The following is a 27,954-nucleotide window of genomic DNA, read 5'->3' as shown; positions in this document are numbered from 1 at the left end:
GGAGGGGGTCAGATCATCACCTTCTCAGGCCAGATGGGCATCAGTACCCCTTCCTCCATGAACGGGAAGGCCGCTGTTCTTTCCTCCCGGCACTCAGCTGTCTGCCCCCAACAATAATTCCTCACATCCTACGCACCCAGCTCTTGGCAGTTTACAAAGACCTTTTGCGTCCCCATTATCTCATGTGATCCCCACAACACCCATGAGAGGAAGGTGAGATGGGGATTCAATCATGAATTCTCTCAGGGTGGTTGGGGGATGGGAATGTGTGGGGGTGTATGTCGAAATCACCTAGGAGCTTTTTACAAATTATACAATCCCCCAACTTGAGAGTCTGGTATGGTTCTCAGGTGATTCTTATCCATCCCTGATCAGGGAACCCCTGAATTAGAAGGCGAAATCGGTTGGTGGGGGAGGGGATAAAGGGAAGAGTCAAGCTGCTTTCCAGGTTTCTAGCTTGGATGACTGGAAGGATCAGGTCCCGGCAAAAAGATAGGCTCTGGTGCGGGTGTGTTGAGTGGAAGATGCCAGTGGGACTTTCTAGTCAGGATGTCCAGCAAGTAGCTGGTACATGGGTCTGAAGCCCAGGAGGGAGGTGTGGGCTGGGGATGCAGAGCTCTGAGTCAGCCCTGCGAGGATGGTAGCTGAGGCTGTGGGTGTGGGCGAGACTATCCAGGAAGAATGGGAACAGCGGGATGAGTAGGGCCGAGGATGGTGCCCTGGAGAATGCCAGCATCCTCAAGGGAAGGGGGGCCCAGGGAGGGACCTGAGTAGGTGAGTGTAGAAACTGTAGTGACACAGAGGCTGGGGAAGGTTTTCCCTCATTTAACAAGCTGAATCCAAGAGAGGATGGCTTGCTTGAAGTCATACAACCATTAAAAGGCAGAGTTGGGGTAGACAGCACAAAGTCGGATTCCCAGATTGTTTAATCTAAATGACATATAGAATTATAGTCTCAGTTTTAACAAAACACAAACCTTCGGTGTCAATTCTACCCTCCCACCCAACTCCTCTCACCCAAAGCCTTTAAGGAGGCCCAGGAGCCAGAGGGACAGGGCTCACGTAGTCCTAGCCCAGAGCCCAGAGCAGGATCTCTTTTGCCACCACGGTCCGTCCTGCTTGCCACCAAGCTTCCTATCACCCCACCCTTCAGGTTTCAGCACCTTCTGAATTCCCCAGTTTAAGGAAGAATCTTGGAGAAAATCTATAGTCCATTGTAAGAGTGGTGGGGTACAGAGTTCAAAGGGGCCAGGGCTTAGATCCTGAGGCATCCAGGGGAGGAGAAGCTGGGTGCCAGGGCCAGGTAGTCATGCTGACTGGGTGTCTTGGTCCAATGTCTTTCAGATGAATCGTCCGATCCAAGTGAAGCCGGCTGCCAGTGAGGGCCGAGGAGGTAACTTCCCTGTGTGACAAACCTCAGGGTGTCACCCACATAGGGGGTGGGGGGCTTACTCCTCGAGTCAGTCTTGCCCATGGTTTATTACCAGAGCTTCCTTGGGTCAGGGGGTAAGTGGGGCCCAGAGTTGCTCAGCACCAGAAACAGCTCAGTCTTCCCAGCTCTTCCCTTCCCTGAGAAGGAACGGGGTCCCAGGGTCCCTAGACACAAAAAAGGCGGGAAGAGCCTAGGAAGATACTGGAGGTAGAGGATGGGAGCTCTTGCCACCTTGCCCTGGAGAGAGCTCATTCTCGTTTTTTCAGGTGGAACTTCCAGATTTGTCTGAAAAACCAGGCTGGAATGGTTCTCTTTTTTTCATATTCTTCTGATCATAGAGGACCCAGTCCACTCTGGATTGGAGCCACTCATTTCTTCACTGCAACTGCCTAGTTACTTATGGTAAAAGAGGAGTCTGGTAAGACAGACTTTGCAGGCCATATGAAGGAATTGACTCTATACTGGTGAGGAGCATGGCAAGTCTTCGAAGGTCTTTTTTTTTTTTTATTTTATTTTTTTAGCAGCACTGTTTCCCAGTGCAGAAAGACCCATGCTCCTTAAGAACAGGAGGGGTAGAAAGCCTGTGCCTTTTGACAACCAGCTACATTCCAGCCAGCTTCCATACTGGAAAAGTGATGCTGGCTTCTGGTGTCAGTTCTTTGGCGTCTTTCTCACCCTTGGGTCTTATATCATTCCAGGATATCTGCCTATTGCCCTGATGTCTGCTGACTCTCTCCCTTGAATGAGACTCTCTCCCTGCCTTACCTAAGATCAGTCATGGTGTTGTTAGATGGAAGAAGCTGCCCATGGTCTGGGAGAGAATGGAACCCAATTGACAGGTCTTCATTGATTCCTAATTCTGCACATGACTCTCAGACTCTCAGACTTCATGTTCACTGGCTACACCCACAAGGGGCTCTGGAAGCTTTGTGGGCCTCTTGTGGAGTTCTTTCTTCCATGAAATTCTTCCTTTATCTTTATAGATTATCTGACCTCTGGTCTCTGATTCTCAATTTCAGGTCAAGATGTTATCACTTCTACTTTGCCTTGAAGAGATATTTCCAAGTTTCCTCCTCCCCTTCTCACATGTAGCCTCCTTTCCCACCTCATTCTTTCCAGACAGGTTTTTGAGAAGTTCCAGCCTCCATACAGAACCTCTGGTTCACTTGTCCCGAGAATTTCTGCCTTTTGGGAAGCTCCGTTAGGCATCAAGGTCATTGTTGGCCATTGCTGGCCATCTTCTAGGCCTTGTCCACAACCATTAACTACTCCCGTAGTTCAGAGTCCAACTTAGAGTACCTGAGTGAGCTAAGAAGCAGACAGTTTGAGCTGTAATTTATTCAACCATCCAACCAACATCTTCTGAGTAACTTTTTAAAATATAAATTTATTTTTTATTGGTGTTCAATTTGCCAACATATAGAAAAACACCCAGTGCTCATTCCGCCTTCTGAGTAACTTACTCCACATTAGGAATAGAGATGTGAGCAAGGCAGACCTGGCATCTGGCCTCATTGAGCTCTGGAGCTATGAAGGGATAGTACATGGGGTAACAATTCAGTGTGATCAGTGCTTTTCAAGTCCTGGAGAGATTGTGGGCATAATAACAAGAGCGCATCTATCTTAGTCTGGGAGATCAAGGTGGCCTCCCAGAGGTAGTAATATTCAAGCTGAGATCTCAAGGATGAACAGGAAGTAGTCAAATAGAGAAAAGAGGGGAGAGGGAGCAGGTGTTTAGGCAAAGGGGATAGCATGCACAGAGTTCAGAACATGATGCAACTTGGATCTGGTTCAAGAACTAAGTTCACCATACTGGGGGCACTCTTGCTGTTTGGAATCCAACACATCTCATTGGGGTGAGGGCAGCTGTACAAAGGAGGCTTCGGATGATGTTTCTGCTTGGCCTGGTCCATATGTCCTCATCATCTGAGCCCCATGCAGTGGCATCAGCCTGAGTTTTATCATTTTCCTCCCCTTTTTGCACAGATTTTACAGGTGTCACATCATTGACAAATTCTGTATTCTGTGGCAGCCCACCTATATACACCTGTTCAGATTCAGAGAAGCTCAAGAGAGCGGGAAAAGCAAATCTAGTTGAATAGAGGTCTGCCTGGCAGTAGGATTCATAATTTTAGTAGTTATGTGTTACACGGGTATTTCTTGACAAGTGATGGCTCTTAACGAGCATATACTCCAAATGCATCCATGAATAATCCTTCTTGCAGGTTTAGATGGCCAGATCTCTCAAGTCCTCCCTCCTCCCACTCAGAGTCACCAAACATTCCCTGCTACATTTTCAGGAGAGAGGAGACATATGTACTAAGTCTTGCAAAACAGTTGGGCCTTTACATTTTATAAGTATTTAACTACCAACTGATCTGTGTTAGATAATCTTGTTACTAATCAAAATGTGTTCCTTTTCTTCAGTGTTACATATTTCTTCTGAGTTTAGCTCTCTGTTGAATTTAAACACAAACTAATGCTTTAGAAACAGAGCTTTTCGAATGGTATTGGATTTTGCTTTTGAAACGGAACATTTGACACCAGTGTGGTACAGCTTGCCCTATTCAAGTCTTATCTTTGCGATCCCAAAAATCACATTGGGAATACTGGTATCAATGCAGACATAGTCTAAAGGGTATCGAGGCAAATAGTATAACCTTCTAAGATTCCACCATTTTCTTCTGGAAGGGGTTATTTGATCCCCCACACCCTGCCAAAACAGGGATCTCCAAATCTCCAACTCAAATGCTACAGGAGCCAGGTAGAGAACTTTAAACGAATGAGATTGACACGACTTAATTACAATTTACATTTTAATTATATTAAATGTTGGCAACTGATTCAATTTTTAAAAGTTTACCAGCACTGTGAGAACTCAACCAAACCTATCAGTTTTGCTTCTTTGGCCCAACGACTTCCCTTTCTTCCCATCTTCATATAGGAGCACTCTGTTGTACACACATGAGCTTTTTTTAACAAAAACAGTTACTTTACATTCTCTCTCTTGAATTTTGGTGCCAATGCAACAGAGTAGTATTTCTTATTTTTGATCAATAGACATGAGGTTTATGGTTGAAATAACCTATGTTTTAAACACACTGCATGTCGTATTACTTTAAGAAGTTATTAGTAACCCTTGTACATTCAACGCTTACAATGCAATAATAGTAGCATCACAACAGGATCTGCCTGGTGGAAGGTACTGGAGTCCTCTTCTTCCATGGCCATTCTATTTATTTGAGAGAGAAAGAGAGAGCATGAGCATGAGGGAAGGGGCAGAGCAGGGAGCCTGATGCGGTGCTCTATCCCAGGTCCCTAAGATCATGACCTGAGCCAAAGGCAGACATTTAACCGACCACACAAGTGCCCCTTATAGCAGCCTTTTAATGATCTCAGCCAATTCCCATAAATTCTGCAGCTAATTTCCATGCTGTTCATGTGCTCCATACTCGGTGCCTATATTTTGCATCCTGTGGTATTGAGCAGTACTCTTAAAAGAAAACACACCGAACTTTCCAAAACTAAATGATATCTTAATTATAATAAAGGCACCCATTTCTACATCAAAAAAACATAGTGCAAAAAAAAAAAAAAAAAAAAAAAAAACATAGTGCCAGAAAGTTTTCTCCTCAGCATTTGACTTAAACTTAAAGTCACTTTAACTTTGACTTAAAGTTAAATTTTGAGGTGGAATTTTCAGAATCTCATAATACCGGGACATATTTTCTGACCTAATCAGATTTATTTGAATATAAACATTAAAATGTTTGGATAAAAATTAAAGGGTCATGTATTTCAAAATGTTAACATCAAATTATATGAGGTCAGGGCTAGGGATCCCCAAATCCTTCAGACAGTGGTAACTAAATAAGCCTGTTTTACTTGCTGTTCAGCATGGAGGCTGTGGTTGATTTTTTCTAACTTACATTATTTCTGCAATGGAGGCACAAAAAATAAGTTTAGTTGTAGGTACCAATTGTATAGGAAAACCTTAGTCCTAAGGCAAAATCTTCAAAATCATTGAAATTCTTTACATATATTTTTCCTCTCTTCAAATTTCATAACATAAAATCAATAAATTCATAAATCACAGTAGGAATTGCTCTGCTTGTTCCATTCTCCAACTTTGGTGGTATTTTTTTTTTTTTTTTTTTTTTTTTTTTTACCTAGCACATATTTGTGTTTCCAGGATGCCTGAGGTACAGATACAGGTTAAGTAATCAGCCCAAGTATTCTTTCCACTTTAGCTTTTTTAAACTTTAAAATTTAAAACATTCTCTGAAGGGAGGAATCTCTTTTTTTTTTTTAGTATATGTGCTGCCGAAGCGAGCACGAGGAATCTCTTTTTAAATCTTGAAATTTGGCTTAACTGAAGAGACCAATTATCTGTTATCACATCAACTCTCCTATCACCATCCTATAATTAATTGTTTAGGTAATTTCTAACTGAATTTATATGGTTTTATTTAAATATCACCCTGGGTTCTGAATAATAAATATATATAATTATCTAACTAGGTGAGCCATTTTTTCCAAATTTTATCCAGGATCCTACTTCATTCAGTGTTTAACAACTAAACTTTGAGTTAAAGTTAAATTTTGAGCTGGAATTTTCAGAATCTCATAATACCAGGACATATTTTCTGACCTAATCAGATACGGATCTTAGCTACAACTGTTATGCCGGTCAGTTGACACTCGTATCTGTCTTTGACCCTTATACTTATTTAATTCCTAAAAGTATTCCTCCAGTGAAGACCCGACTGGGTAGGTTTCACAGTAGAGCTTGAGACTACTCAAGTTAACGTTTCACTTCCTGAAATTAATTCTACCTCTGAAGGTAAAGGGAGGTGCTTGCCCTTCAGCTTGACTCGGAGCGGATCACCCAAAGCTGATCATGAACACTTTTAGGTCGTGGCAATGGCTTTAATCCTCTGACAAGCCCTTCAGGTACAGGTATACAGCCTACACAAGGAAAACGCAGTCTGGGGGCTGAGATTCTTCTCTCTCAGGAGAACCTGGAATCTCAGGCTTGTCTGCCTTTCTTCCCTACTTCCTGGTTCTCCTGGGTCAGGACGAAGGGACAATAGAGTCTCTGTTCTTTCTTGGTCTACGTACCTATTTTTCAGTCCTCCTTGAAGCACTTCTTCATTTTTAAAAATTATAGTAAAATTGGTATATCATAAACTTTATCACCTTTACCACTTTTAAGTGTACAGCTCAGTAGTGTTAAGTATATTCACATTTATTGTGCAACCTATCACCAGAATTTCTTCCTCTTGCAAAGCTCTAAATCTGTACCTATTGTAACAATATCTCCGTTTCCCCCTCCAGCCCCTGGTAACCATCATTCAACTTTCTTTATCTATAAATTTGATTTCTCTAAGATACCTCATATAAGCGAAGTCATGCAGTATTTGTCTTTTTGTGACTGGCTGATTTCACTTAGCACGATCTCTTCTTCAAGGTTCATCCCCGTTGTAGCATGTGTCAGGTTTTCCTGCCTCTTAAAGACTGAATAGTATCCCACTGTAGGAATACACCACAGTTTGTTTATCCATTCATTGGTTGAAAGACATTTGGGGGATCCCTGGGTGGCGCAGCCGTTTAGCGCCTGCCTTTGACCCATGGCGTGATCCTAGAGACCCGGGATCAAATCCCACGTCGGGCTCCCGGTGCATGGAGCCTGCTTCTCCCTCTGCCTGTGTCTCTGCCTCTCTCTCTCTGTGTCTCTCATGAATAAATAAATAAAATCTTTAAAAAAAAAAAAAGACATTTGGGTTGCTTCCACCTTTTAACTGTTGTGGATAATGCTACTGTGAACATGAGTGTACAAATATCTCTCAGCTTTCAATTCTTTTGTTTTTTTTTATAAACTTATTTTTTATTGGTGTTCAATTTGCCAACATATAGAATAACACCCAGTGCTCATCCCATCAAGTGCCCCCCTCAATGCCCGTCACCCAGTCACCCCCACCCACCCCCCTGCTCACCTCCTCTTCCCCCACCCCTAGTTCGTTTCCCAGAGTTAGGAGTCTCTCATGTTCTGTCTCCCTTTCTGATATTTCCCACTCGTTTTTTCTCCTTTCCCCTTTATTCCCTGTCACTATTTTTTATATTCCCCAAATGAATGAGACCATATAATGTTTGTCCTTCTCCGATTGACTTATTTCACTCAGCTTTCAATTATTTTGGTTATAATACCCAAAACTGGTATTGTCAGATCATATGGTAATCCTACTTTTAATTTTGGAGGGAACTGCCTACTGTTTTCCATAGTGGCTGTACATTCCCACCAGCAGTGCACAGGTTTCAGTTTCTCCACACTCTTTCCAACACTTGCTATTTTCTTCTTCAACATCTCCTCCTCCTCCTCCTCCTGCTTCTACCTCTTCTTCTCCTCCTCTTCCATCTTCTCCTTCTCTTTCTTCTTCTACTCTTTCTCCTCCTTCTCCTTCCCCTCTACCTCCAGCTCCTCCATCTTCTCCTTCTTCTTCTCCTTTTCCTTCCTCTCCTCTTCCTTCTTTTTCTCCTTCAACAGTCATCCTTTTTTTAAAAAAAAAGATTTTATTTATTTATTCATAGAGATGCAGAGAGAGAGAGAGGCAGAGAGAGAAGCGGACTCCATGCAGAGAGCCTGACGTGAGACTCAATCCAGGGTCTCCAGGATCACGCCCTGGGCTGCAGGCGGCGCTAAACTGCTGCACCACCGGGGCTGCCCCTCAACAGTCATCCTAATAGGTGTTAGGTGATATTACATTGTGGCTTTATTTTTTTAAGATTTATTTATTTATTTGTTTGTTTATATATTTAATAGAGAGATAGAGAGCATAAGCAGACAGAGCAGCAGGGAGAGGGAAAGCAGGCTCCCTGCTGAGCAGAGAGCCTGATATGGGGCTCAATCCCAGGACCCCAGGATCATGACCTAAGTTGAAAGCAGATGCTTAAGTGCTGAGCCACCCAGGGACCCCTACATTGTGGTTTTAATTTGTACTTCTTTAATGATTAGTAATGTTGAGCATCTTTGCATATGCTTACTGCCCATTTGTATATCTTCTTTGGAGAAATGCTTATTTAAGCTCTTTGCTCACTTTTTAATAGGATAATGTGGGGGCGTTTGTTGTTGAGTTGTAGGAACTCTTTATTCTGGATATTACCCCCTTATCAGATGTATGATTGGCAACTATTTTCTCCCATTCCATAGGTTGTCTTTTCACTCTGAGCGTGTCCTTTGATGCACAGAAGTTTTAAATTTTGTTGTAGTTCACTTTATCTATTTTTACTTTTGTTGCCTGTGCATTTGGTGTCACATCTAAGAAATCATTGCCAAATGCAAGGTCATAAAGCTTTTCCCATTTCTTCTAAGAGTGTTATAGTTTTAGCACTGGTGTTTAGGTCTTTGGTTAATTTTCAGTTAATTTTTCTATATGGTGCAAAGGGTCCAATGTCATTCGTTTGCATGTATATATCCACTTTTCTCAGCACCATTTGTTGAAGACTGGCACTCTTGTCAAAACCATTTGACCATATATGTGAGGGTTTATTTCTGGCCTCTCTATTTTATTCCATTGATTTGCAGGTCTTTCTGCCAGTGTCACACTGCTTGATTACTGTAGCTTTGTAGTAACTTTTGAAATCAGAAAGTCTGAGATCCAACTTTCTTCTTTTTCAAGATTGTCTTGACTATTCAAGGTTTCTTGAGATTCATATGAATTTTAGGAGGGACTTCTCTATTTCTGCCATTTTCTAATGGCAAAAAAAAAGGACATTGGGATTTTAATGGAAATTTTTGAATAGAAATTGCATTAAATCTGTAGATCTCCTTTGGGTAGTAGTGATATCTAATAATATTAAGTCTTGTGTGAACACAAGATGTCTTCCATTTATTTGTGTCTTTAATATCTTTTAGCAACGTTTTATAGTTTTCAGGATACCAGTGTTCTGCCTCCTTGTTTAAGTTTATTCTTAAGTATTTTATTCTTTTTGTTGCTATTATAAGTGAAACTGCTTTCTTAATTTCCTTTTCAGATTGTTCATTGCTAGTGTATAGAAACACAACCGATTTTGTTTGTTGGTTTTGTATTCTACAACTTTGCTGGATTTATTAGTTCTAACAGGGTTTTGTTGTTGTTGTTGTTGTTCTTGCTTTGTTTTATTTTATTTTATTTTTTTGAAATTAAAGCTCTTCTTGGCACTTATCAGATCAGGCCAGAAGACTCTGCCCTGGATATTTCCTCACTGACTTTCCCGGGCTTCCTTGACTCCTTATGCTGGAGTCATTACTAAGAACATCAGGGGAATGATGCTTTGCTCCATGTGCTGCCACCAGTAGTATCCTCTGGGTTGGTATTTGGACTGAAAGGTGGCCAAGTATTTTTAGGATGTATTTGGTGGTTGGTACCCCAATGCTGAAACCTTGTTCCTACACAGTCCCTACAATCACAACATCCCACCAACAGGAAGGTAAATGAGTACGAGGCCCATAAACCAGAAACTCGGGCACCTCAGGAATTCATTTGGGCCAGCTTGAGGCAGAGCCTCCTTTCTTGAACAGTATCTTGGTGCCTTTCCTGAGGAAGTGGGAATGGACTGACTCGGACTCTGGGTCTCAACCTCATCATTTGCTGCATTAGAATCCCTGACCTATAAGACCAGTTGCACAAAGCAGCTTTATGGAGCTGGGCCTCTGGGGCTCATACAACTTGGTTTGGGTTCAAAAAAGCATTTGGTAGAAGAGCAAGGAGTACACATTAGTTGACAACAGGAGAATGCAGTTATACCACTCCACTGTGTTCCTGTCCAGCTATAGCTCAACTCCACACTAATGCTTTCTTCCAATTCCACCCACTCCAGAAAGGCTGAGCCTCCTTATTTGATATTCCCATCTTCCTGAGGACCCAGCTACCACCCATGGGATGATTTTATTCAGACATTTCTGACCCACCTCGTATAGAATCCTCTCTTTACCAAACTGGTAGAGTTTGAACTAGAGGAGATTGAATTACCTGGGCTAAATTCCATCATCATCTCTCTCTGGGGGCATTGATCAGCCCTTAGCACCTTCAGGGCTGTGTATTTGGGGGCTATACTTAGGAGGTCTAGCCTATTACTCTCTTAGGTCTCCTGAGAAACTTATCTCACCATTTAGGATCACCTGAAACTCATGGTTATTGTGACCTTGATTATCCTGCTGTCAAAAATCATCAAGCAAAAAAAAAAAAAAAAAAAAAAAAAACAAGCTCCCTGTAAAGTAGCATAAAGAACACCAGCATTCAAGGTGATACCTTTGAAACAGGCAGTATAGAGTCCAGCCTAGAGCCCAGCCTACAACCCAGCTTCATTTCAATTTAAAATTCTGTATAGCCCAGTAGTCCAGGACAATGGGGTCAGTGCCTTCTCATGAAAATTAAAATTCTTGACTTGGCACTGCAAAAGAAGGTTCAGAGAATTTCATGGTCTGTGGCATGGGCTTTAACTAATGACTATCAGCAGCAAAGAGCACCAAGAGGAAGAGCAGATAAAGATCAAACCACTGTACACACAATCCTATTTCCTGTTTTGGGGGCTCCATCTCAGCCTTGACGTTTCTCTTCCTACCTAGGGCTGCTTGGATGTCAGTCCCTGTGCCATGATATCTTAGCTGTGTGCCATCACCATCTTGCAGACCCTATCCACACAGCTGCACTATAAATTAGTACATCACGAAGCCCTGTTAAAGCCTTGGGACTCTGGAGGCCATAGGATCTTCTCTAGCCCCTCTTGGGCCTCAGACAGACACAGGGGCATTCCTTAGTGTCATAGCTCACAACAGTGACAGTCTTCTGAGGTTTGATTCCCTGACCGAATCAGGCCTGTCTTCCAATGTCAAGGCAAAGCCATTAGCAGACTGATCAAGCAATTCTTTCTTTGTCTTCTTGGTTTCCTGAAGAGGATGATCTCATGTCCCTCTTTCATATATCATGTGGAATTCTATTTACACTCTTTTAGATCAGTGGTTTTTAAAGGACTTTCCTCGGAGCCCCCTTTAGGGGGTACTAGGAGAAGATGAAGCAAGAGGAACTTCAGCCCCATCCCCACTCCCCACCTTTCTAGTTTCCGTCAGAGCAGTTCCACTTGTTTTTCATTTTTTAGCTTCATCCTAATATTTTTGTTAGAAGAACAGATTCCGCAGCTTTTTGAAAAGGTTGAGAAACCAGTGATCTGTTCCAAAAGCACTCCTCTGTGGCTAACATTCCCAGAAGTGAAGCACACTCACCAGATTGTATTCTCACCGCAGAAGGTCTGCACTTCCTCTAGGATCCCAGCCACAAGTACATTTTATATCCCTTCCCCCTTGGGATCACTGGGCAGTAATCCCCTGGAGAGGGGCAGGATCTGCTGAAGCACACTCTGCGTGTCCCATTTAAGCACAGCCCCCACTCTCTACACAGACACAGCGTTGACTGACACTTCAGGGTCTCAGGGCAGCCTTGGCTGGACCCCACACCTGCCAGGTAAAATATGGACACATACATCACCCTACTGGAGATTGCCTCTCCTGTTGGTGCCAGGCAGTCTGTTCTTCTTTTTTTTTGCCACCCAGGCTTCAGTCTTTGAGCCTTCCCAGCCTTGTGTCCCTTGCACTCAGGATCCGAGGCTCCCCATTGGACTAGCCAAGTTTATCAAGGAATAAAAGAGTTTGGGATGGGTTTTCTTGGGCTCCAGGATCTGAAGGTGAAACCTAAAGCCAGATTCTCACCCTCTCCTTCTCTCCTAACTTACGTTGCCTGCGTGAAGCCTCATGCTATTTCAGAGAGTTATGTTGGTGCAGAAAGGAGCAGGGCTTTGACAGCAGGCCCTGTGGTCTGGACCCCTCTACTGTGGGTTCCTGGGCAGTGCTCCTGAGGCCTTGACTGGCTAGATGTGTAACTAACCCTGGTTTCCAGCCCCAGTTCTCCAGCTTTCTCCATGGAACACACTCCCAGATGAAGAGAGAACACAGGGAGGGATCAGACTTGATCTCGGGTGGCCATCCAAGTCTACAGAATCTGTACTTCTGTAGTGTGAACGCCTGGGGAAAGATCAGGGCAAGAGCACAGGGAAGGTGGAAAGTAGGCAGCAGGGCTCAGTGAGGGCCCTGGAAGCTCGGCATGGGAGTTTAGGAAAGGGGTCAAGGGCTTAGCAAGTGTAGGGGGGAAATGCTAACCTTAGAGGCTCAGGAACCCAAGCTTCCTGCCCTCTTTAGGCCTTCGGGAGAGGCACCCAAACTGAGTTTGGTGCTAGGCTTGGAGATTCATCATTGCAGTGCTCAACATCTGGGGACAAGGCAGTAAGTAGGACGAGACAACCATTTTCTGTGCTGTTTGTTCTTGGCCCAGAACCCTCCTCCATTTGAGCAGGAAGGGGGCACTCATGGCACTGCCCTCCAGCTGACTAGCAGGGGCTTACTTCTTTTGTCCTAATCCAATCTGAATACAAAGGCCTTCTCTGAGGACACCCCCCCCCCCTTAGGGCTGAGGCTGAAAGGGTCCCAAACTGCCTTTCCCAAACTCTCAGAACAGAAAGGTCAAGCATAAAGAAGATGCATACAGGGCTGAACCCAACCCAAGATATCGATTGAATCACTTTCCACAAAAGCAAAATCAGTCTTGTTTTTTCCCAGGACCCAGGTTTTCCTGGTGGATCTGGGTTGAGTTCTTTTCCTCCAGATCGATCTGCAGATTATCCTGCTCCTTAAGGAAACCCAAGCTTGTAGCCCAGGGCATGCTCACTCCCTAAACCCCTCCCAGAGTTGGACTGTGGTGAGCTGCCTTCTTAAGCTCCTCTGGCTACTCTGGGGAGTCCAAGAGGACTTAGGGTCTCCAGGTCACGCCTGGATTTGTCCCCAGAGGACCGAAAGCTGTTTGTGGGGATGCTGGGGAAGCAGCAGGGTGAGGAGGACGTCAGGCGCCTGTTCCAGCCCTTTGGCCATATCGAGGAGTGCACCGTCTTGCGGAGCCCTGACGGCACCAGCAAAGGTGACTTGAGCGGACCCTGGGATTCCCTGCCTCGTTGGGCCGCGCGAGCCTTTGGCCCCCGTGGCCTGAGCCGCCCCATTCTTCTCCTCCGCCCCAGGCTGTGCCTTTGTGAAGTTCGGGAGTCAGGGCGAAGCTCAGGCAGCCATCCAGAGCCTGCACGGCAGCCGGACCATGGCGGTGAGGGCGGGCGCCCGGGGCCAGGGCGAGGCCGGCGGGGTGGGGCCGGGCTTCTCCTCCCCACGTGCCATCGGTGCCCAGCACAGGGCCTGATGGGCACAGCGCTTGGCCTAGGGCCGGGGCTGGGGTCTGGACTGGTCACGGCGGCCTCCCCTGCCCTACCCAGGGCGCCTCGTCCAGCCTCGTGGTCAAGCTGGCGGACACCGACCGGGAGCGCGCGCTGCGGCGGATGCAGCAGATGGCCGGCCAGCTGGGCGCCTTCCACCCCGCGCCGCTGCCGCTGGGGGCGTGCGGAGCCTACACCACGGCGGTGGGTGCCCGCCGGGCGGGGGGGGGGGCGGGGGGGGCGGGGGCGCAGCCCGCCGCTGAGCTCCACCCCCGCCCCTCTTCCCTCCCAAAGATCCTGCAGCACCAGGCGGCCCTGCTGGCGGCGGCCCAGGGCCCGGGCCTAGGCCCGGTGGCCGCGGTGGCGGCCCAGATGCAGCACGTGGCGGCCTTCAGCCTGGTGGCCGCGCCGCTGTTGCCTGCGGCAGGTACTGCGCGAGGGGCGGGGCCCCGTGGGGGCGGGACGGGGAGGGGCGGGGCACGGAGACGGGGCGGGGCCCCGGGGGCGGGGTGGGGCGGGGCCCCGTGGGGGCGGGGCGGGGCGGGGTGGGGCAGGGCGGAGGGGGGCGGGACAGGGAGGGGAGGGGCGGGGCCCCGGGGGGCGGGGTGGGACAGAGCAGGGCGGGGAGGGGCGGGGCCCGGGGTCGGGCCAGGGCGGGACGGGGAGGGGCGGGGCACGGGGGCGGGACGGGGCGGGGCCCCGGGGGGCGGGGCGGGGCAGGGCGGAGGGGGGCGGGACAGGGAGGGGAGGGGCGGGGCCCCGGGGGGCGGGGTGGGACAGGGCGGGGCGGGGAGGGGCGGGGCCCGGGGTCGGGCCAGGGCGGGGCGGGGCGGGGCGGGGCGGGGCGGGGCCGCGTCCTGACTCTCCCACCCCTCGGCCCCCAGCAGCCACCTCCCAGCCAGGCGGCGGCCCCGGCTCCCTTCCCGGTCTGCCAGCGCCCATCGGGGTCAATGGATTCGGCCCCCTGACTCCCCAGACCAACGGGCAGCCGGGCTCCGACACGCTCTACAATAACGGGCTCTCCCCTTACCCAGGTGGGCCCTCCGCTCCGCCCAAATCTCCCCGAAACGGAGTGGGGTGCGGAGGGGGGCGGCGGCGAGCGTCTGGGGAAGGGACTTCTCTTTGCCTGCGGCCTCTCACAGCGCCCCTCCACCTCCCGCCCGTCCGCCCACCTTCACCGCGGGCCTCCCGCCCCTCTCTCCCCAGCCCAGAGCCCCGGTGTGGCTGACCCCCTGCAGCAGGCCTACGCCGGGATGCACCACTACGCAGGTTTCACTTGGCGCTACGCGGCCTGGGGGGTTCGAAGGGCCCCAGAAAGGAATAGGGAGATTGGGGGGCCTGGGCTAGGCTCTCTTCTGAGGAGTCGACCCTCCCATCCCCCTACCCCTGGGCCCAGAACGACCTAAGGGGTGAGGGTTCCCTGGACTGGGCCGAATTGATCAAAGGTGGCCAGGCAGATGGGGCCATACTTGGGGGATGGCTTCCGGGGGTCACTGCCTACTACCTCTGTCTCCAGCAGCCTACCCGTCGGCCTATGCCCCAGTGAGCACAGCTTTTCCCCAGCAGTCTTCAGCCCTGCCCCAGCAGCAAAGAGAAGGTGAGGGACAGGGGACTGGAGATCAGGGCCGGTGGGGCTCCACTCAGGGTCCCTCCCCTGAACCAGCCTGCTGCTGTTCCTGCAGGCCCCGAAGGCTGTAACCTCTTCATCTATCACCTGCCTCAGGAGTTTGGTGATGCAGAACTCATACAGACATTCCTGCCCTTTGGAGCTGTTGTCTCTGCCAAAGTCTTTGTGGACCGAGCCACCAACCAGAGCAAATGTTTCGGTGAGCTGAACCCCATCCACGGGCCTCTCCCACTCCGAATTTGGAGATGGACTGCAGTCCCCAAGCTTGTCCCTCCATGAGTCGATGGCTCCCGGAGATGGAGCGTATGGCACGAAGCAGGCTCATAGACCAGTGACTAGGCTAAGCCCAGACCAGGAACAAGCCCATTTTGAGGTTCACCTGGGGAAGTCAGGTGTCTGAAAGATGTTTGACCAGGTGAGGCTTAAGAGTCTAGGAGAGCAGGAAGAATTTGGGTCTGAGGCCAGAGAGCCCCTCCCACCCCAGCCACAGTTTAGAGGATCAGAATGGGAGCTGGAGAGGGAGAGAATCAACCCTTGCCGAGGAAAGACAGGGAAACAGCTCAACCAGCACACTCCCTGCCCCCAACACACACTCTCAGAATTGCCTCCTGTCCTTCCAAGAATTACACCTTTAGGAGACTTAGGCTGTTCGCCTAAGTATGAGTGTGTGTTTGTGTGCATGTGCACATGCACGTGCAAACATGGAGGATGGAGGGGTATTTGATGGAACTGGCCTGAGGGGGCTGGTCAGAGAGCAGGGAGGCCCTGCCAGGCTGAGATTCCAGCTGACCTCTCTGTCCACACCTCCCAGGGTTTGTTAGCTTTGACAATCCAACCAGTGCCCAGACGGCTATTCAGGCCATGAATGGCTTTCAAATTGGCATGAAGAGGCTCAAGGTCCAGCTAAAGAGGCCCAAGGATGCCAATCGGCCTTACTGATCTTCTCTCACTGACCAGCCAACAAAAGGTGAGTCCATGGTGGATCCCGGGCGGATGGGGCCTGAGTGATGGAGGCCATGTCAGCTGTGATGTTCCTTTGGAGATGTTAGAAGCACCCACCTTCTGTCTGGGAGACAAGGGGCAGAAGTTAAGGAGGAACCCTCAGTTGGAGAGTTTGGGTTTCTCCCTCGGTCCAAGGATGGAGATAAATTAGACAATGTCTGGCCCCCACAGTCTTGGAGAGGCCGTTATGGCAAGATCTAACCAGTTAGTTCTCCTCCAGGGACAGTCGCAGGGGGCCATGGGAGTAGAGAAGCTGTGTGGGGGGATGGCAGGGAGGTGGAGAATGAGTCTAGAAAAGTTGTGAAGGCTCGAGTTAGGACTTTATCCTGAAGACTGTAGGTAGGGAACCACTGGGAAATTTAAGCCAAGAGGGGATGAGATGCAGGGGCCGGGCCAATGATGGAGAGCCTAGAGATAACAAGACAAGCAAAGAAGCTAAAGAAGCAGAATCCTCAGGGCCTGGTGGGTGATGGGGAGAGCAATGACAAGCTCCCTTAGGTTTCTGGCAGGGCCAGCTGCCTGCACCTCTAGGGATCTGCTGCCTCAGGAGGTCCACATGGCCCGGCCTCACTTGTGTTACCCTAGGGAGCCCTTTGGAGAGGGTGTGGGGCTAGAGTCACCTTGCCAGGAGGCCCCAAAGTCTGCCTTGCCCTTGCGGCAGCTCTGCTCCTCAGGAAGAGATGTCACTGCTGGGGCAAGCCACTCTTCTGGTCTTGTCCTCCGGGATGATTTTTGCTTTTTTTTTAAATTTTCTCTTTCCTCTCTCCTTATCAACAAATACCCAACAACAGCAACTGAAGAGTGAGAAGAAAGGAAAGGAAAAGCACAGAAATGCTTGAGCGGCCCTTCCTGAAGGAGCAGCCACAGATGGAGGTGGATCAGACCCAAGGCCGGTGCCTGGGGCTCAGGCCAAGTTAAGGATTGTTTTCATCAAGTGGGTTGTCCTGGGCCTGCAGCATAGAGCGCAGGCTGGCAAGGCGGCTGGGGCTGGCTGAGGATTGGCTGTCTAGGGGGACCAGCGGAGGGCCTTGGGGGTGCCAAGGGCTTCTCCGCGAGGGAAGCCCAGATTTACTTCTTTCAAAATCATATCATTCCTTAGAGTTTAGGGACCAAAGGACTATTGCTTTTTAAAGAATATATATATCTATATAAATTAAAAGAAAGAAACAAAAAACACAAAGAAAAGAAAAAAAAAAAAAACCACAGGAGAAACGAAAAGACAATATAGAGTCTCATACAAGCTGCCTTTAACTATCCCTAGGAGACAGGGTGAAGGAGACCCGTAAAAGCCCCAGCCTAGGCAGAGGGAGGCTGTGGAAAGATTGTTCTGTGTCTCATTCCCTCTTAATTGTCCCCCTCTCCCCACCTTTTTAAAATAATTAAGGACTTAAGGTCTAAGCTCCCATGCAGGCAACAAAGAGAGTTATGGAAGCAGCGAACCCCACAATCCCCCAACTCAGAGGGAATCCCCAAAGAGGTCCCAGGAGGTCTTTCCCATCCTGCGGGACCCACTAGCCAGCAGGAGTGTCCTTCTTGACAGTCTTGCCCGTGGAACCACTGCTTCCCCAGATAGGAAGAAAGAGGGAGTTTGAACCACCCCAGCCTTTCCCTTCCCCATCCAGATAGACAGAGGCCCTGCCTTTGGCTGAGCCGAGACATCTCCTGTTTCCCCTCACCTGGAGCCAGCCCCGGTGTCCCCTTGCTCCAGGCCACCTTCTGTCTCCAAGTCTATGTTTGCCCACCGGTAAAGTAGGTTCAGGATATACATAGAGGGCTGTGACAACAGACTTGGAAGGTTTGCTACTGTATATACTGCCATTGAGAAGGGGATAATTTTCAATATGTAGAAGCTTCAGAATTTAGAGGTCCCTCTTTACCCAGGACCTGGGAGGGAAGTAGATGTTTTGCCAAAATACTTCTTCATTCCTTTACAAAGTACATCTTTCCTATGCAAGAGTGTCTCACATGTGCTTATCCAAGGTGCTTCTAGATGGTGAGCAGTGTTCAGCTTAGAAGTGGTGTGTGCTCTGTCTGTCTGTCTTTGTCTATCTGTTGTATTCAGTGGGTGCCATATAAAGCTGATCAATGGTGGTGCTTCCTGCCTGCTTCTGTGAGATGGGCAAAAGATTCAGCTTAGAACACCATGACTCATCTTGCCTTGGTCAGCCTGTCCTGGGCCTGCAGGGCCTTGCACATATTTTTTCCCAGGAGGTTAATTCCCCCTCCACCTCATAGACATGCATCAAACTTGTGTGGGGCCCCGGCTGTGTGGGGGGCACTCTGATCCCCAGATGTCGCTGAGGCTGGAGGCCTCTGATCTGATATCACATCAGACAGTAAAGGATGTGGGGGAGTGGGGTTGGAGGGTTCCTCCTTCATAACAGTTTCTAAGAAAACTTGTTCCACCTGTTCCTCTGTCTTTGACTCATTTTTGGAGGGAATGGGATGAAAAATAGATACGGTAATCACATGAGCAGGTAAGCTGTAATGTGTATCAACAAACTATTTCCAATCAAGAGAGAAAATGGCATTGAAGGCATCATTACACCAGCACAATGGTGACACACAGACTGATCACCCTGGACCCAGGCAGATGTACGGAGCACCTGTGCCTTCAAACACATTCTCATGGTGGCAGAGAGGCTGTTCACTGCCAGGTGCTGAGCCCTGTGCTAGGAGCTAGGGCTCAGCCGCGTTCTATGCGCTCAGAGTCAGTGGGAAAGACTGACCAATTCATGTTATGATGGAAGGTCACACAGGGTCTATGATCACCAGCAGAAGAGTATCTAATTCAGACTTGATTAGGAAGGGAGGTCAGAGAAAGATTTCTTAAAGGAGTTGAAGAAGAGAAGGGTCTTCAAGGATGAACTGGGACTTTGAACAAAGCTGTTTGGACAGCTGCATCACTTTGATAAATTCTTACTGAGAAATAATAATGATTACCATGTATTCAGTGCCGATTAGGTGGGAGACGGTAGGCACCAAGACAAGACCCTCTTCCTATTCCCATCTCTACCCTGAACCTTAACTCATCCCCGAGTCATATTGAGACACTTGAACCAAAATGGCACTTGGTTAGGGACTGGCAGACTGTGATGCTGCAGAGGTTGGCAGGGTCTAGATCAGGCTTGGCAAAGTCTGGCCTGTGGGCAAATCTGGCCTGCAGCCTGGTTTTGTATGGCCTACAAACAGAACGGTTTTATATTTTTAAAAGGTTATAAAAATAAAACATACATTGAGTATGAGGCAGAGGCCATATGTGCCTCCACAAAACAAATATTTATCTGATCCTTTAGACAAAAAGTTTGCTGACCCTTTAAGATCATGCAAGACTTGTACAATATCCAATGAGTTTGAACAACATGGTGTGTGTGTCTCTGTTGTGTGTGCATGTATTAGTCTGGACTCTTTCAGTTGCAAGTATCAAAACCCCAACTCAAACATGTTTAATCCAGTAGGAAATTAATTGGCTTACACAACTGATAAACCGAAGGATGGGTCTACCCTCATGCATGGCTGGATCTAGAGGTTCAATTGATGACGTCTCCCATGTCTTGGATCTGCTTCCTTTTGTATGTCGACCTCACTGGTTCTAGCTCTAAAGTCCTAGGGAAGACTTTGGCCGCAATGGACATGTGCCTACCTCTAGGGTGAAAGAGTGGGCCACCATAATTGACAACCTCATCAGGATCACGTGGAGAGAAGAAATGGGCCCTTAAAGGAAGGAATGATGGGTAGATAAGCAGCACGCATCCACTGTATTCCACCCCTTTATTGCTCAGCAGCCACCTATATTTTTCTTGACAAACATACAATTTCAAAAATGTGCCTGCCCAACAGTGAAATGATCCTCGGCCCAATAAAAATGGGAGACAAAGCGGAATCATGTCTAATTGCCTTAGGTAACCCTCAGTTCGGGGTCCCTTTGTGATGTGCAGTTCTTGATCAGGTCTGGATGTAACTTATGATTTTAAAATCTATGGCTAAAAGATTGATTTAGCCGTCCATTTGGAACAGGGGAGAAGAAAAAACAATGGTCACTAACCTATAGCATACAGTACATTTTTCTGGACAGTGGAGTGAATTTCTTGGTTAACAAAACTGATTGCTCTTAGCCCTTTCCACTGGGAAATACCTTCTATTATCTATTGTCCTTTATGAGAATCCCTCAGATGTTTCTTCTGGAACTGAAGCATCCTTCTTTCCTTTGGACATGGCTTCAGACCCAAAGATTGCCTTAGAGGTTATGCATTTTCAGAGCCCTGTATGCCAGGGCTGAGGATTCTCTGGTGATATAATTGCTTTAAAACCAATTGAAGTGATTTCTGGACCCTCTGTGAGCTAGTAACCATCATCAAGAATCTTGCTGGGTCTTGGTCCTTGAACCTGGATCAGGCCCTTGTGGTTTCTGTTTCTTAGCAATTGGTCACACTTTGCCTGTTTCCTTCCCCATCAGCTTCATGGTCTCCACAATGGTCTGTCTATGGTGATATGTAAATCTTAATCTGCTCATGCCCCCAAAGAAACATTATCTATTCAACACTTGGCTGGCTCATGCTCCAGTAGCCCTGACCAGATGGTCAAAATCCCTGAGTGGTACTGGCTCCTATGCCTCAGCCCCAAGGAGATGCTTAGGGTAGGAGGGAGGCAACCATACAAGCATTCATTTGGGCCCACCTGCAGCTTGCTCTATTCCTCGCCCTCTGGCCATGGTCCATTATTACACTGAGGCCACATCACCAAAGCAGTCCTAGGAGGAGTCTGTCAGTGGATGTTGAATTTGCGGGCCCTCTGGGAACTTGTGTCACTTGGGGACTATGAGGTTTTACAGCCTTTGGCAGGGCCTCTGGAATTTCTTTCTCCTGGGTGTCTTAGATGTAGGAAGAAAAGACCTCTAGTCTGAGATGATGAATGATCTCTAACATTGGAAGCAGCTCTGGATCTTCTGTGTGCTCTGACCAGAACTGGAGTCTCGCCTCTGCCTCAGTGGAGCATAAGATGCATGGAATACCTTCCCAAAGAAGGTGCTAAGGACATGGAGATCACAGGATCGCTCTTCATAATTTCTAGCTTCGGCTGTGATCTTTGGGCAACCACTGTTCTGAGCGCACCTGCCTGCATTGTGACACAGCCAAATCCAGCAGGGACTCAGAGGCTGTTTTTGGCCTCTGGGCCTCCTCTCATGGCCAGCACATGTATATAATTATGTCACACAACCTTATGTTTTTGGGAAAACCAGTGAAGGAAGAAACCTCATAGACTCAGGGAGTTCAAAGCCAATGCAGCCTAAGTAGCTGCTTTTCCAGGCTGAGCCATGTGGGGTCCACAAAGAGGTGACCAAATCTGTGCCAAGCGCAAACTCAGAAAGGGCAGAGAGCCACCGTTTCTCTCCGTAGCCCCAGTTTTACACACTGCTATCAGTGTTCCCCACTCTCCAGCAGCCTGGGTTGATGAGAACCTTTAACTGCCTGGCTATCTGTAGAGGGGACTTTGAACTTCCAGGCTCTGGCCTCCTGCCTTCTAAATGTCTAAAAGCAGAGACCCAGAAGGCAGAGCATCTGTAAGCCTGGGTCTGACTTTTCCCAAGAGAAGTATAAGGTGCCCGGAAGAAAATGCAGGAAAACACAAACATAGCCTGTGAAATGAGCCTCAGCTTCTCCTATGGATAGGCTAGAAATGGCCTGGCCCCTCTATCCCCATCCCCATTCCCATTCCGACCTTGGCCCTGGGCTCTGGACAGGAAGCCCACAGTCTGGGCTAGATTCTCTGCATTTGAACAGGAAATCTGCCATGTCTACACAGCAAGGACCTTCTTGCTATCTCACTGTTGGGACTTAATGTTGGGACTGGAGCTCTGATTATGGTTCCATGTCTTAGCCAAAGTACTCTGGAAACAGACTCTGAAGCAGGGGTTACAGTGCTCACACTGTTTGGGGAGATGGAAGTCCAGGATGATGAGAGGGGAGGAGAGACATGAGTCAGGAAAGATGAAGATTCTCATCTTTCCTGACAAGAAATGCAAAATAATGCATTACATGTTGGTGACATCATATGAGCCATGAGGAGAGAACAGGTCACTTGACAGTGTTGTTTTCTAAGCACATCGTATTTGCAAGGAGAAACCACCTGGGAACAGTTCACTAAGTGGAGAATTGAGATGGGGTGTATCCATATGTTCTTCCTCTTTCCTTTCCCTCTGGTCAAATTGTATCCCACAGAGAGCTACCTCCACTGTACTTCTGAGATGCATCATTTTTTTTTTAAGATTTTATTTATTCATGAGAGACAGAGGCAGAGACACAGGCAGAGGGAGAAGCAGGCTCCATGCGGGGAGCCCGACGTGGGACTCGATTCCTGGACTCCAGGATCGCGCCCTGGGCTGAAGGGAGGCGCTAAACCACTGAGCCACCCAGGTGTCCCATGAGATGCATCATTTGCCCCCAGATGGCTGTTTGGGAAGTCAGATTCCATGGCCTGCTATGTGGCATTTCTACCACAGATGTGGAAGTGGAGGGGATATTTCACGTAGGTGGGGACTTAAGTTCAAGAAGGCACATGAGGTTTGTGACCAGTATATCTTACATTTTCCTACAGGATTTACAGCCAACATCCCAGGCACCAGAATCCCTAGCACTGGCTGAATTCTAAGTGAAATAAATAAATAAATAAATAAATATTAATTTGGGAGAAAAAAAGATGCATTCAGGTGTGGTATGGAGGATCAGACTTTTTCTCTGGAATTCCTTAGGCTGTAAGCTCAAGTTTCTCCTGTTGGATATCCTGTATCTATGCCTTTGTATTCACTCACTTTAGCTTGAGGAAGAGGATCTGGCTTTTATAATCTGTAAGAGCATGATGACCCTTGGCAGTCTAGCTTGCTGGCCACAGGCAGAAAAGGTAACTCTGAACAAAACTGGTTCTGGTTCGGGCAGCACAGAGGCAAGCGGAACTGCAGGATCCTAATGAAAATCTTAAGAGGCCAGCACATTTCAACATCCAGACTTTTTTTTTTCCAGTGTGTCCCCGAGATCTCCATCAAGGATGGATGCATGACCCAAATCTTAAGATAAAATAGAAGATCATTTAACCAGCTAATTTGATATTACATAACATGGATTTCCAACCTCCCAGTCAAGGGTCATCAGATCCCCGCTGGCCCCATTTCACTTTGGTTCCATCACTTTAGAGTCTGCACACCCCATTCCATTTTAGTGTTAGAAGTGGTTGAGTGGCAGGTGATAAAAAAAAGTAGCATAAACCAGCTTAATCAAGAAGGAACTGAGAGGTGTAGTGTATTGCTGGAATTAGGCAAGTCTGAATTCAAGGGTTCAAATAAGTGTCATGGGCTATCTCCTTCTCCATCTCTCAGGGCTCTGCTTCTCTTTGTGCTTTGGTCCCATTCCTTTTCCCATTCTCTGTGATAGAGAGAGCTGGGTGCCAGCAACTTCAGTCTCATATGTTCCTAGCACTGTGGCCTCCAAAGCAAGAGAGTTTTGAAGAGAACATTGATTGGCTCTACTTAGGCCACGAACTCATGCCTGACCTAATCACTTTGGGCAAGGTGATGGAGTCCCCTGCCTGGCCCAATGGGTCACGGATCCATCTCTGGGGGGAGGAGGGGAAGACAGAGGGGGCAGAAATGGCATTGTGACTCTCAGCCCCAATGAGGATTTATGAAGTATGAAGACATGTCCTGCAGGGTCTGTAAGAATGTGTGCTTTGACCTGGCTGGAGTTTCGAACGCAGGTGAAGAAGTAGTGAGAGCCAGGTGAGAGCCAGATCCATAGAAAGGGTATCAGTTTTATCACAGAGGTAGGAGGGAGCCATTGAAGGGGTTTAATAGAGGAGTGCCATGATCAGATTTGGGTTTTAAGAAGACTCTGCTGGACCGCCAAGTGGATTCAGAGGAGTAGATACTAGGATAGAGGGTCTAGTTAGGAGGATAGTGCAATCCTGGTGAGGAAGAGCAGGATTATAACATCGGGATTGATTTAAGATGTAGGATGTTTACAAGGTAAAATTGGTCTTGTTTAAACGAGGGCGGGAGAAGTCTAAGATGCTTCTTTCAGGGTTCAGGCTGAACTAGTCATAGATGCCATTTATGAAGCTAGGAACATGGAAGAGATGCAGGCTGACAAGAAAATGTGTTTGCCTATGAGACATATGAATGGAGTTGTCTAAAAGGCAACTTATCCAAAAGGCAACTTGAAGAAGGAAAGGAGGAAGATATAAATTTGGGAGTCCTTGTCACCTGCAGTCAGTGTGCCACACGGGATGATTGAAACAGAAAAGCCATTTGTTGAAAGGGCACTGGGTGGGTCATAGTATCGCCAAGCAGGACATGCAAGCTTGGGAAATGAGTGGGAACAATGGGAGGCCATTCCACCAGAACAAAAGCCAAAGTTAGACGTCAGAACAGAGAGTGAGAGTACTAGAGATTTCATCATCAGTGGATGCTTCATGTCACCATGTCACTAGTGCCCATCCCCCTATAGCTCAAACCATGGGAGAGAGCTGACCCTGCTGTGGCCACTGCCAGGGTGAATTATCCACAATTCTATTTCTCTGAATCATTTACCCCAGAATCCACATTTCTGGGGGCTACTTGGCCAGGCCCTGGTCACATACCTCTGTCTTAGCTGCCAACCCCTTTGATGCCTGTCATGGAATGTATGCTCTGCTTATCTCCAAGACTTGTAAGAAGGAAGGGGAATCAGATTCTGAGAAGCCCCAAATTACCAAGGTCCACTTCAGGTGGGTGCTGTTGAGGTCAATGGGAAGAGTGAAGAGATGAGAAATCAGTGTGGACTAAACTGTTTTCTCATTTTTAGGGAAGATTTTTATTTTTAAGTAATCTCTACACCCAATGTGGGGCTCGAACTTACAACCCCAAGATCAAGAGTTGCATGCACTACCTGCTACCTGAGCCAGCCGGGTCCCTTGTTTTCTTATTTATAAATAGTGAATGACAGAAAAGGAGTCCATTAAGGATGCTGCAGAGGGCCCATGTGAGTGTAGGAAGAAACTGGAATTGGGTAGCCCCTAGGAGCTAACAAAGGGTGCAGGATCCGGGTGGTCAACAAAGCCAAATGACATCAAGTGGTCAAATAAATTAATCCATTTCCAATGGATTTTTCAGTTCAGAAGTCCTTTGCAACTTCACTGAAAGTATTTTCAGTAGGGATTTTGGGAGAAGGTCACCAGATTTAAGCACTAGGTTTAAAGAGTACATGGGAGGTGAGGAAGTGGAAAGTCCCACTACTCCCTAGAAGTTTGCTGCAGGCAAGAAAAAATGTGCAACAGTCAGTAGTCGGTGAGATTAAAATTGGGTGTTTTGTTTTTGTTTTTGTTTTTTAGATGGGCCCAGTTGATCAAGTTTATGTGCTGAGATCAAAGAATAGAGCAGAGGGAAAAGTTGAATATCCATGAAGGAGAGGCATAGTGAAGGAACAAAGTTCCTGAAGAGATGAAAAGGGAATGAACTACACATCATAGTGGAAGGATTAACCTTGGATTTGAAGGGAAACCTTCTTTTCTGAGAAAGAAAGGGCCAGAGAGAGTCAAGTGCTTGGAGGGAACTGGAAACTAAGGCAGTTTCCTCCCCCTTGCCTTCAGTTTCTCTGTGAAGCAGACTGGGGGATGGTGACAGAAGCTGACCCGTAGAAGGACTGCTGGGTACACTGTGGGGACAACTGAAGAGACTGAGTTTGTAGTAGCTCTGCATTGAGTATAAGTTAAGTTAGCTTACACGATTTATTCTAGATAAATGTGAATCAGAGACCCCAAGGTCAGAGGGTCTCACAAAGGGCTTGGGAAGCTTTCAAGAACCAGAGACCAATCTCATCATTTCTGGTCTCGGCCTCTAGATGGTTCATTCTCTCCCTGAAGGTAGTCTTTCTCCATCTCCCATTCCTCATGGAGGTAAATTCACCATAGCTCCTGAGTTTTTATTTCTTCTGTTCAAGAAACCAGTCCAGTTAGAATAATCCATTTCTCCTCCCTAATCCAAGATTCCCAGGAGAAAACATTTACTTAGCATAACTTGGATTAGGGATCCACTCACAGTTCAAAAAAGCTGCAGCCACAGTGTCAGGGGTCAAACAAAACAGAGCATGGCCCTGGGGCCCATAGACCTGGAGGGTGAGTGTGGAAAATATAAATCCCAAAGAAGAGGGTTCATTAGCTAGACTTAAACAGTGTCCACTCACGAGCACAGTTCTGCAGGATTGGGTGATTTCCCTTATCTTGGTTTAGGATGGGAGAGGAGAGGAGAGGAGATAAATGGCCAGAATGATCCAAGATTATGATTTTAAGGGCAAGCATGTTAACAAAAATGTGATAAAAGTAATTGACCAGGGGCACTTGAGTGGCTCAGTGGTTGAGCATCTGCCTCCGGCTCAGGTGGTGATCCTGGGGTCCTGGGATCCAGTCCCGAATCACGCTCCCCGCAGGGAGCCTGCTTCTCCCCTCTGCCTATGTCTTCCTCTCTCTGTGTGCCTCTCATGAAAAAAATAAATAAAACCTTAAAAAAAAAAAAGTAACTGCCCATAGGATCTGGACTGGATAGTAAAAGAAGCGAAGCAGGAAGATACCGATAAACCATGAGTCAGTCAAGATTCATGTGATTCATAAGGAGTAGAAGAGCTGGTGGTGTGAGATGGGAGGGGGTGAAGAGGGGGGAAAGCCTGGAAGGTTGTGAAATACCAGATTTTGAGATTTTACTCGTGGGGACCCACCCCCTCTGTTTACCCCCAAGTGCTTGTGTTCAAACACTGCCAGGCTTTTAAACGCTGTTACAGGGCCTTTGTTGTGGGGAACTGTTGTAGGGGAACAGAGCCAATTCCTTCCCCCAACTACTCTGAACTTCTATACTCTGAGACTAAGGCTTTAAGTCCTGTTGTTTTCTATCGCTCGCTTTTTTCAGTTATTATGAGCTATGGGTGTAACAACCCGATGCTAAGACCGTGTTGTGGCCCAGGCTGAGAGAAAGGTGAAAGGACCAGGGAGTCGGCTTCATAAGGAGGGAATCAGAAAGGAGATGCTGAGCATATCCAAGGGAGGGATGGATATGACCTGCCTCTACCACTGCGGGCAAAGCTTTCCCTGGGCCTGCTGTATCCGGCTAAAAAGAGGCAGCGAGGAAGGAGAGTAGATCCAAGGTAAGCCGTTCCCCCTTAGTGCGGATGGGGAAGGGGCATATGGGAGCCCTGACATGCAAGTCTAAGGAGGAAGGGAGACGCGGCCATACCTGAGATCAACTATAACGGCCCTAATTAGGGCTCTCGTGCTTCCTACTCGCAGGTTCTTAGATGCATTATGTTGAGCCGTAGGACACTGCAGGTATTTGACCCTTTACAGCCTGCAAAACAGCAACCTCATAAAGGCCCGAGCTATCACCTTAGCTCACCCTCACCACCACAACCCCGTTACAAGGTATTTGTGCCCCCACTTCACAGATGGGAAAACTGACTCGGAAAGTGAAAGTCGTGGTTCGAGGCTGAGCGGGAAGTTGCCGCGACCGAGCTCAGGACCCAGATCGTTCTCCTGGAGAGCCAGGGCGCTTCCCGGCGACCTCAGGAAAAGCTGGGATGTCTGACTCCGCCGCTGCAAA

The 27,954-nt window shown here is 47.7% G+C and overlaps 1 protein-coding gene and 1 long non-coding RNA gene across 13 annotated transcripts in view; one reads left to right on the top strand and one right to left on the bottom strand.

Moving 5' to 3' along the window:
- Positions 1–18,754, top strand: part of CELF6 (CUGBP Elav-like family member 6) — a 30,127-nt gene extending 11,373 nt beyond the window's left edge. For 2 of the 10 annotated variants that reach the window (XM_025472256.3, XM_049104246.1), the window contains 11 exons: positions 1,345–1,393; positions 13,303–13,431; positions 13,529–13,608; positions 13,775–13,918; positions 14,009–14,141; positions 14,599–14,748; positions 14,921–14,983; positions 15,231–15,311; positions 15,397–15,540; positions 16,153–16,308; positions 17,135–18,754. In XM_025472256.3, the coding sequence (XP_025328041.3) occupies positions 1,345–1,393; positions 13,303–13,431; positions 13,529–13,608; positions 13,775–13,918; positions 14,009–14,141; positions 14,599–14,748; positions 14,921–14,983; positions 15,231–15,311; positions 15,397–15,540; positions 16,153–16,280 (1,101 nt within the window). In that variant the 3' untranslated portion in view covers positions 16,281–16,308; positions 17,135–18,754. Of the gene's footprint in view, positions 1–1,344; positions 1,394–13,302; positions 13,432–13,528; positions 13,609–13,774; positions 13,919–14,008; positions 14,142–14,598; positions 14,749–14,920; positions 14,984–15,230; positions 15,312–15,396; positions 15,541–16,152; positions 16,309–17,134 lie in introns of those variants that run through there. The other 8 variants (XM_049104249.1, XM_025472260.3, XM_049104247.1 and 5 more) reach the window with 7 other exon arrangements.
- Positions 925–27,952, bottom strand: LOC112675642 (uncharacterized). 3 transcript variants are annotated; one of them, XR_003145969.3, is made up of 3 exons: positions 27,814–27,952; positions 27,592–27,702; positions 925–4,664 (listed from the first exon to the last, which is right to left on the bottom strand). It is a non-coding gene; the product is annotated as an uncharacterized LOC112675642 (long non-coding RNA). The 3 variants fall into 3 exon arrangements; XR_003145970.3 differs by lacking the exon at positions 925–4,664 and adding an exon at positions 16,282–16,407; XR_003145968.3 differs by lacking the exon at positions 925–4,664 and adding an exon at positions 22,355–26,299.
- Positions 27,953–27,954: the final 2 nt, after the last annotated feature.

The sequence above is a fragment of the Canis lupus genome, chromosome 30, assembly GCF_003254725.2.
Source record: "Canis lupus dingo isolate Sandy chromosome 30, ASM325472v2, whole genome shotgun sequence".
In the NCBI taxonomy this organism is placed as follows: Eukaryota; Metazoa; Chordata; class Mammalia; order Carnivora; family Canidae; genus Canis; species Canis lupus.
Note: the sequence above shows the minus strand (reverse complement) of the source record. Positions and strands in the feature narration are given on the sequence as shown.